Source organism: Podarcis melisellensis, assembly GCF_964234715.1.
Source record: "Podarcis melisellensis genome assembly, chromosome: 5".
NCBI classification, from domain to species: domain Eukaryota; kingdom Metazoa; phylum Chordata; class Lepidosauria; order Squamata; family Lacertidae; genus Podarcis; species Podarcis melisellensis.
In genome coordinates, this window is record NC_138537.1 from 884612 (window position 1) to 894846 (window position 10235).

The following is a 10235-nucleotide window of genomic DNA, read 5'->3' on the forward strand; positions in this document are numbered from 1 at the left end:
AGGATTGCTCTCCCATACTATTTCAGGCACATGGTTCATATGTTTAGATATGTGTGCATTTATGAATTTTTATTCTGTATTTGAGACCTTAAAATTCTTATAACGCTTCCTTCTGTCCTGCTGCCCTGGCCTCCATGTTGCAGCAGGTACCCACTGGGACTGGCACACTCCTGGCACTTGCCCTGGCAAGCCTAGCCGCTTGCTGAGTCTTTCAGGCCCCGAGTTGTCCTTCTGCACTTGAGCTGCCTCTTTCTCTTCCCCAGGGAAGGTCGTGCGGCCCTCGTGGCCTCCTTCTCGGTGATTAAATACCTGACCCTGTACGGGATGGGCCAGTTCATTGGCACTGCTCTGCTGTATTGGGTACGTACATATGTAAACACTGATGGGTGTAGATGTCAGGAGCTCGTCCTACACTTGAGTAGGACCCTGGCAGAGACACATGCCTGACTGGCATGTTCCCTCCCTCCTGGTTGATCGTTCGGGAGCTTCAAAAGCTTTCTTCAGCCCGAACATCACAGGAACCGATGCCAACAGACACTGGCACACTTAGGGATCCGCAGAGTCTTCGCAGCTTGCGTGACAGACGTCAGCAACTCAGCATTTTGGCTAATCTACTTTATTTACATCTAAACACACACGGAGCACTGCAACGTGGCTCCCTCTCTCTCTAGCATCAGACAACAAAGAGAGAAAGAACAAAGGACAATAGTCCCACTTCACGGAACACAGGAACACAAACATCCTGTCTCCGTCATTTCCACTCTGCGGAGTCAAAACATACACCGTCATGTGATAGACAACAATCCCATGACTGCAATCACAGAGCAGGAATTCTAACAGTAAATTCAGCCAAAGGCCAAATGGTGGGTGACTGACAGCATGTGCCCCTAAACTGTAGTTCTAACTTGGAGGTAGACACTGGCTTCAATTGAAGAGAGTCCTTTCTTTCTTTATTTTTATTACCGTAATTAATTAATATACTAATACTATTAATTACATTCCCTACAAGGAGCTCAAGGTGGTTTCTATCTTCTCCTCCTCACCCACAGCGAGCTGCATTTCTGAGTGAGGGATTTGAACCCTGGTCTCTCCCCAGGTCACAGCCAGATCCTTGAGCCACAGTGGTTCTCGTCTTTATAAAAAGCCTCCACCTAAAGGAGCAATGGGTTTGTTGCCTGGGATCCTGTAAGGCAGGGAAGTGATTTTGCCGCAATGGAGCATGGACCCGTGTGTGAATCCAGTTCCAGCAAAACATCTTTGGGTTCCGTTGCAAAGCCCCATAGACTCTCCCACTCGGTCTGAGTTAATTCCATGACAATCTGAAGTAACAATCTGGGTAAACAATCTGTCCACAAGCGGCAGGACTGAAAGCCCTCCGTGAACTCATTCTCTCTCTCTCTGTGCCCCACTTTTAGCAAATACAGATCTTTGGGAATATCCAGTACCTCCTTCAAGATGTCGGCATCACCCTAGTCGTGTGCCTAACAAGTAAGCAGATCACTGTGTTATGGGGTTTGGGGCCGCTGCTACAAGGAAGGTGCACAGTCAGATGTGAAACACGCCAATTCCCTCTTGAGCTGAAGGGAGCCTGAATTTGACTTACCCCAACCTGAATGAGCAAGGGACAAGTGTGGCGTTGTGGGTTAAACCACAGAGCCTAGGACTTGCCGATCGGAAGGTCGGCGATTCGAATCCCCATGACAGGGTGAGCTCCCGTTGCTCGGTCCCTGCTCCTGCCCACCTAGCAGTTCGAAAGCACGTCAAAGTGCAAGTAGATAAATAGGTACCACTCCAGCGGGAAGGTAAACGGCATTTCCGTGCGCTGCTCTGGTTCGCCAGAAGCGGCTTACTCATGCTGGCCACATGACCCAGAAGCTGTGTGCCGGCTCCCTCAGCCAATAAAGGGAAGGGCAACCTTTTTAAACTCTTCGCTTTCTCCCCACAGTGAGCCTGACCCACGCCTACCCCAAGCTGGCCCCCTACCGACCCCCCGGGCGGCTCCTCTCCCCGCCGCTCCTGCTCTCCATCATTCTCAACGTCCTCTTCACCCTCACCGTCCAGGTCTTCGCCTTCCTGTATGTGAAGCAGCAGCCCTGGTACTCTGTCCTGCGCAGCCACAGGTGAGGTCCCCATCCAAAGAGCGCACCTCCCAGGGAGAGGCTTAGACGTGGGCTGGGATGGGAGGCCAGGGGCTGCCATTTCCCTCTTGCTGGTTTCTAAGGGTAGAGGCTCCCCTTATTCCCAGAGGCAGCAGTGGAGGGTGGGGCTGGAATCTCCCTTGGAGCTCACCCAGGCCACATCTCATGAAGAATACCCCCAATTTGCTCACGGCGAAGTCATACGAGATCCTCTCTCGGTGGAGCCTTCCTTCTGATCTGTTTGTGGGGAGGTTAGATGCCTCATCATTTGAGCTGCAAAGTATCTCCTTAAAATAAAGAATAGGGAGGTGGTGCTGGGTGCTGAAGGGGCAACAGGGTTTAGTGAGCAGGAAGAACCTGTGACAGGGGACAGTTCAGACTCTGAGGCTGGAGCAGAGGAGTGGGTTCAAGAGGCTGCTGCAGAATCCAGAGAGGCTGCGACATGTGAGATGTGATCCATGAGAGGCAGTCAAGTACAACATTCATTCTAATGCTGGAGAAGACATGTGAGGGAATGTTTGGTCCAGCCTGTTGAAACATCCTGTTCCTCCTGGCTGGAGCAGCCTTGCTTTGCATGTGACTAAAGGTGGGCTTGACCAAACCTGTCCAGGTAACAAAAGGACGAGTCACGCAGCACACCTCTCTCCTTATGACACCCATCTTCGTTTGACCAGCTTCTAGCTAGGACTGCTCTGCTAGCTCTCAGCTGGCTGAAGCACTGGGATTATTCCCCCATATGGGGTAGATCCACATGTACAAATTTGTAACTAAGTCTGCCTTCAGGGATCCAACTGTGAACTGAAGTAAGTAAACTTCTTTTATTAACTTTGAATAAGATTGTGGCCTCTTTATTCTTTTAAGAGGGATTCAAGGGAACTTACCAGGAACGTACAATTCAATCTGGGACAGACTGAATTGTATAATAGTGAGAGGCTCCCACGAGCCTGCAACCAGCTATCTGCTGTGCGTGTAAGAAGGGGAATGTAAACTCTACTAAGGATCTTGCTAGGGCAAATTAGGAAGGATATTAATTAACAATATATCCTCTCTTGCCACCCTGAACATTCCCACAAGCTCCCTTTCCCCTGTTCTACCAGAATAAGGAGGAAAGCAGAACAGAGACCAGAGGTGCTCAGGCGCAGTTTGAGACGGCTTGGGAAACATCTGGGAGTGGAAGGCAGGGACCTTCAGCCTGGCAACGGCTTCATGGGGCCAAGACCTGCTGGGAAGGGTTGCTGAGACCACTAGGCCGAGTTGCCTGCCGTTTCCTTGAATGAATAGTTAACTTGGCCAGCATCTGCCTCTGCCTCTTCATTCTGACCTGCATCTGACCAGGACAACGAGGCAGAGGAAGTAACTCTGGGTGGTGTGTGTGTGTCTTCCTTCCAGGGGGTGCCCTACTGCAGACCACCCTGTGTCCCTAGGCAATGGGACGGCCAGCAACGCCACGGCCCCGGAGCACTCCGTCCTGAGCTATGAGGACACCACCCTCTGGCCACTGGTCACCATCAACTGCATCATCGCAGCCTTTGTCTTCTCCAAGGGGAAACCCTTCCGGAAGCCCATCTACACCAACTGTGAGTTAACGGGGTGGGGGCAGTGGACCCTCATGCCCTTTTCTGCCTTTTGGGTTCATGATGACGTCTGCCCCACCCAGCCCAGCAGAGACCCCAGAACCAGCCTCGCCAGGGGTCTGGTTGTGGGCACAGCCCAGGTAGCGCTTTCCTGCAGTGCTCAGAGAGCTTTCCATGCATTGTCTCTTTGCTCCTTGTCACACTCTGTGGAAGGAAGTGTGATGGTTCTAGGGGTTGCTCGTGCGTAAGCTGGTGCAAACACCTGACTGTATTGCCTGAGTGAACCTTTTCTGTCCGGACAGCCACTCACCCGTGGCTGTCTCAAACGCTGGCAGAATCCGTCAGTGGGCGTTTCTTGAACTTCTTCCAGCAAAGCAGCCTAGTCTCCTCCTACTCTCTCTGCGCGAAAGCCTTCTGCGCAAGGAGGGCGTAGGCAGCGGAGGACCCCTACTCTCCCCGCTGGTCCCCCTGCAAGGAGTCATGGGACCGCCTTGCCGCTTCCCCCATCTGCCCCCCTTCTCCACTGGTGCTACGCTGATTCTCTTCCCCAGAAGATGGGCTGCCTCTCCCAATCCCGGGATGCTCTCTGGAACCCCTCTGGATTTTGCTCTCTCCCTCCGGCACTGATGGCAGTTCCCTGACGGAAGGAAGGAAGGAAGGAAGGAAGGAAGGAAGGAAGGAAGGAAGGAAGGAAGGAAGGAAGCCATTGTGGTGGCAGCAGGAGCAGCCCCAGTGACCAGTCGCCCTTCCTGAGGTCCAGGGGCACATGGGAACCTGCTTGGTTATAACAATAACAGTAACAATAACAATAATTTATTATTTATACCCCGCCCATCTGGCTGGGCTTCCCCAGCCACTCTGGGCGGCTTCCAACCAAATATTAAAATACAGTAAAACATCAGTCATTAAAAACTTCCCTATACAGGCCTGCGTTCAGGTGTCTTCTAAAAGTCCGGTTCTCTTTGACATCTGGTGGGAGGGAGTTCCACAGGGTGGGCGCCACCACCGAGAAGGCCCTCTGCCTGGTTCCCTGTAGCTTTGCTTCTCGCAGTGAGGGAACCACCAGAAGGCCCTCAGAGCTGGACCTCAGTGTCTGGGCTGAACGATGGATGTGGAGACGCTCCTTCAGATACTGCTGTTGCCTCTCATCTCCCGTTGCTCTTCCTGACCCTAGAGGCCCCCCCCCCCCGATTCCTGGGCTTCACTGGGGGCTCTTCCTCTTCTTGATTCCCCAGATATCTTCTCTGGCCTGCTGTGTGTCCAGCTCGGAGTTTCCCTTTTCCTTTTCTTCGCTGACCTGGACCCCGTCTACAGAGGAATGGAGGTGAGTCAGCACAAGGATATGGGCAGCCAGCACCAGATTGGAGCGCCATGCTCTCTGCCTGGGGCAAAACGCAGAGCCCTGGGCCGGGCTGCAGGGGTGTGGGGTGCGGAAGGAGGGGGCAGGTGCCAGGCAGGCTGACCTGTAGGCGCTGCAGAAGCCTAAGCAGCTTGCAACCTCTTTCCTCACAGTTTCTCTGCACCCCAACCATCTGGAGGGTGTATGTGCTGCTGATGCTGCTGGTGGCCTTCTCCGTCTCTTTCTTCGTGGAGGTGAGCAGGCGAGCGTGATTTGAGGAGTCTGGCTGCTGGCCCATCTAGTCCAACGCTGTCTACACGGACTGGCAGCAGCTGTCCACGGTTTCAGGCAGGGGTCTCTCGGTCCCAGCGGGGATTGAACCTGAGAGCTTCTGCTTGCAAGGCCAACGCTCAGCCTCTGAGCTACAGCTTTTCAGGAACTGGCTCAGAGTTTTCCCTTCCAGCAGAGCGCTCCCTCCTCCCAGTGCTTGTGGGAACCTGCTGGTGGTGGTTCAGGGGATGTGGAGGGGATTTGGGGGGTTAAAGAGGGTCAGGAAAGCGATCCCTCGGGCTCAGCATCCTCCTCCTGCTCACCAACAGATGATGATGATGATTAATTAAATTGATATACTGCCCTTCATCTGAAAATCATAGGGCGGTTTACAACATAACAAATACAAAATGAAGAGACAAAATCCTAATCCTAATAATAACCCCAATAAGCCCCCTACCCCAAACACATTTTAAAGGGCATAGCATGTTGTTCATCCCAACGCCTGGTTGAAGAGGACCCTTTTCGCCTGGTGCCTAAACATGTGTAATGCAGGTGCCAGGTGAACCTCCCTGGGGAGAGCATTCCACAAGCAGGGAGCCACGACAGAAAAGGCCCTGTTCTCATGGGGCCACCCCTCTTGCGGAGCAGGCACACGACAACGGGCCTCAGAAGATGATCTTAGGATCCGGGTTGCTTCACGTGGGGAATATTGTGGTCCTGAGCCATTTCAGGCTTTAGAGGTCAAAAGCGGCGCTTTGAATGAGGCCCGGAAACTAAGTGGCAGCCGGTGCAGCCGGGCCAGGATCGGTGCAATACAGAGGTGCCTCGCAAGACGAAATTAATTCATTCCACGAATTTTTTCGTCTAGCGAATTTTTCGTCTTGCGAAGCACTAAATCCCATAGGAATGCACTGAAAATCAATTAATGCGTTCCTATGGTCAAAAAAAGTCCAAACAAAGCCAAATTTGGTACAACAAGAGTTTATTAAGTGCTCTTTAAAGTCACACATACTGTAAAGAGCATTTCAAAATTCAAACCCAGATTTTTTTAAAAAAAACAGCAGAGTGGCCCAATGGTCACAGGAAATCATAAAAATGCAGAAAAAAACACACAAGCTTCCAGATTCTTGCAAACCCCTCCCCAACACCAAGTCCTTGAATTCCAAACACCCCAACCCAAAATCCAAACCCCCCCAAAAAAGATTTAAAAGCTTAACTTACCAAATGGCTGCAAAAGAAGTTTTGGAAAAGCTTCAAAAATCACCAAAGTCTTTAAAAACCTCAAAAAAGGCTACTATGTACACTGCGTTCTATGAGTTGCTCCTTGAAGTCAAGTCGCAACTGTATTAATGGTGTTAAGAAAAAGGAAACAAACTTGCAAGACGTTTCCGTCTTGCGAAGCAAGCCCATAGGGAAATTCGTCTTGCGAAGCAGCTCAAAAAACGGAAAACCCTTTCGTCTAGCGAGTTTTCCGTCTTGCGAGGCATTCGTCTTGCGGGGCACCACTGTAGGTTCAAACCGTCTTGCCCCTGGTGATTAAACTAGCCACTGAGGGGCAATTTTCCCCTCATAAAACAAGGACCGCAAATAGAGCAATATTGGACCTCTGAGAAGTAAAAGCATGCATATGTACTCAGTATTTGGTTTGGGCCCCTTTTGCATCAATGCGGCGTGGCCAATCAAGCACAGTAATCCCATGGGCATTGAACAAGGTTTTGGTACTTTTGGCAGTGTGGGCAGGTGCCAAAGTCCTGCTTTGAAAACGAAGTCAGCATTAGAATTAATTTTCTGAGATTGTTAATTCGGGGTTTTCATCAGCTGTAAGCCATGATCATCACAATTATAACAAATAAAGGCTTGACATATCTCGCTTTGCATGTCATGAGTCTGTCTCATACATGAGTTTAACCTTTTAAGCTGAATTACTGAAATAAAAGTTCATTTCCGAGTTTCACCGGTATAATACCAGGCAAAAATGCTTCTGGCGTTTTTAAGAATGGATGGGCCCCTTTCTCATGCTCCCATCTTCTTTGCAGGACGGCATCCTGCAGAACCACCGCCTCTGGCTTCTGATCAAGGCCCTCTTCCGCTTCCGCTCCTCCAGCCAGTACCGAAAGCTGCAGCGGCAGCTGGGGGAGGACGCCAAGTGGCCGCCCACCAGCCAGAAGGACTTTGCAGAAGAGCCCAAGAGTGGCACTTACGTCAACCCCGTCTATGATGAGGCGGGAGAGAACTAGCTGGGGAGGCCGCAGGCTGGCCCAGGAGGACTTGCCAAAAGGGACTTTTTGTGTGCAGAGAGACTGATGGAAACCCACTGGAGATTGTGCTCCTAGGAAGCCCCTCTGACGGTGCGCACAGAGCCTGCCTTTGCTCATCCAGCTCAAGGAGGTTTGCCAGGGGGGCATTTTGCTGTTGGCTCTGCCTGAGTGGGGAAATCTAGGGCTTGATCCCTGTGCCCACGCAAGAGATCTCAGCCTCTTCCACGGGGATCCAGGCTGCTCCAGCGGAAGGAACACATGAAGGAACACCGTCCACCATGTGGAAAACAAAGACAACTCTGTATTTTTGCTTTCCAAAAGAGAATAAAGTGGGGTTTTTTTTCTTTTATGATCGTTGCCAGCCATTTATTTGGGGTTCTGCTACTTGCAAAAATGTGCTGCAGAGTTGGTGCATCTTAGTGTATAAGGAGGGCAGGACAAGATTTGGGGGGTTTGGGGAGGAGAGGGAAGACTTCACGGGCATTAAGATGAACGTCATTGAGTTGTCGGGTTGGAAGGGACCCCAAAGGTCATCTAGTCCAACCCTCTGCAAGGCAGGAATCTCAGCGACAGAATCCCTGAGAGGTGGTCGTCCAACCTCTGCTTAAAAGCTTCCAAGGAAGAAGAGTCCTCCACCTCCCAAGGTCATTTGCTCCGCTGTCAAACAGCGATCACTGTCAGAAGCCTATTCCCGATGTTGAGTCAGAATCACCCTTTTGGTAACTTGAAGCCCTGGGTTCGGGTCCTGCCTTCTGGGGCAGCAGAAAACCTTCCAAGGGGCAGTCCTTGAAGTGTTTGAAGATGCCTCTCATGCGGCCTCTCAGTCTCCTTTTCTCCAGGCTTATCCTGACCCAACTCCCTCAACCATTCCTCATAAGGCTTTGGTCCTAAATTCAGTCATTCTCTCTCAAACAGTCAGAAAGTTGGTGTTTAACGTGCTCCTTCTCTGTGTTGTTATAGGAATCCAAAGGTCTCAAATATAAATAGGTAAAGGGACCCCTGACCGTTAGGTCCAGTCGTGACTGACTCTGGGGTTGCGGCGCTCAACTCACTTTACTGGCCGAGGGAGCTGGCGTACAGCTTCCGGGTCATGTGGCCAGCAGGACTAAGCCACTTCTGGCAAACCAGAGCAGCACACGGAAACACCGTTTACCTTCCCGCCGGAGCGGTACCTATTTATCTACTTGCACTTTGACGTGCTTTCGAACTGCTAGGTGGGCAGGAGCAGGGACCGAGCAACGGGAGCTCACCCCGTCGTAGGGATTTGAACCGCCGACCTTCTGATTGGCAAGTCCTAGGCTCAGTGATTTACACCACAGCGCCACCTGCATTAATAATTGCACAAGGCAAACACACATAAGTATAGAAACCACATGTCTAGAGCAGTGCAGAAGAGCAATCCAAAAGCCATCTTGGCTCTCCGAAAGACCCCACGGAAGCAGAAAGTCATCTGGGGAAGTTCCTGAAGGGATTCCTCTCCTAGATCAAGGGACCGCCTTGGCCTTAATGGTCGTGGTTTGCCCAATGCAAATGTTTTGTGTAAACTGTGGCTGGAACTAGGTGAAACTTGCTTAATCCTCAGGAATATCACCCCTTGGCCTGCCTGAGCCACAGGAACCTGGTGTGTGATGTGATTTCTGACTCCCCAGGCCAAAATACCAAAGCCAACTGTTATAAGAAAAAAACTGCTCCTTTATCCCTTTATACCCAAGACCCTATATAGAGTCCTTATGTAGGTTCTGTATCGGTAAGAGAAAATAACAAATCCATATTCTCTCTTTGGCCTCTGTTAAACACAATTGAAAGTTGGTACCAGTGACTGGGGTGATAAGACAATGGGTTAAGGTCAGAAATATGAAATTGGGGAAAAACAAGAGAGGAAAAAGTAGGAACAAGTAAACAAAATATTTCTCCCGATCAGCCAGAACATGGGGAGTCCCCTCAAAAATTTTATTTTGGAATGTATAATTGTCTTTATTATTTGTATTATGCTGTGGCAAGATTTGATAGAGTTGACCTGAATTGCCTTCCTTGGCCTCTTCCACTTGGCTGCGTCTCCAGCAGCAAATGTCGATCCATTTTGTTGCACAAAAGCTGATCCATTTTGCAACGCCAGACTCTCCAAGCCAGTGCCGGATTTATGTACATTCGTAAAGCTAAACAAGCTCTAGCTTAGGGCCCCGCTTTCTTGGGGGCCCCAAAAAAATTTAAAGGGAAAAAAAACTGGATGTACATTTCCAAAATATAAGATAAAAAACAAATAAATTAAAACCTACTTACAGCCACAGTGTTTTGTGTTGTGTAGGCGCCTATTTTGTTATGTGCAAATGGCTTGAAATGCCTATTAGGTCCATCAATTACCATATAGCATATATTCAACACAAAAACAGCGACAATTTGTAGTTGACAAAGGACAGCTGGACATATAAAGGGCCCCATTGTTAAATATGTAAAGAGTTTTCAAATATGTCAGAAGGAAAATAAGAAAAGTTCATCATGCCAGATTTAAAGTATTCATAAGTGAAGTACCCAAGGAAATAATTTTAAAAAGAAAAAAAAATCAAATTCAGCTATAACAATTAGTTTTTTAACAATACAATTAGAAAAGTTTGCTTTCTATCTGTGAATTTGGCCCCACAATCTTCTTTTGGAT

At 49.8% G+C, this 10235-nt stretch overlaps 1 protein-coding gene across 3 annotated transcripts in view; it reads left to right on the forward strand.

Moving 5' to 3' along the window:
* The window catches only part of LOC309369691 (putative cation-transporting ATPase 13A5), a 55965-nt gene extending 48034 nt beyond the window's left edge, over positions 1-7931 (forward strand). For all 3 annotated transcript variants that reach the window (XM_081910790.1, XM_081910791.1, XM_081910792.1), the window contains 7 exons: positions 264-360; positions 1416-1488; positions 1946-2120; positions 3528-3715; positions 4948-5036; positions 5225-5305; positions 7361-7931. In XM_081910790.1, the coding sequence (XP_081766916.1) occupies positions 264-360; positions 1416-1488; positions 1946-2120; positions 3528-3715; positions 4948-5036; positions 5225-5305; positions 7361-7561 (904 nt within the window). In that variant the 3' untranslated portion in view covers positions 7562-7931. The remainder of the gene's footprint in view (positions 1-263; positions 361-1415; positions 1489-1945; positions 2121-3527; positions 3716-4947; positions 5037-5224; positions 5306-7360) is intronic.
* Positions 7932-10235: the final 2304 nt, after the last annotated feature.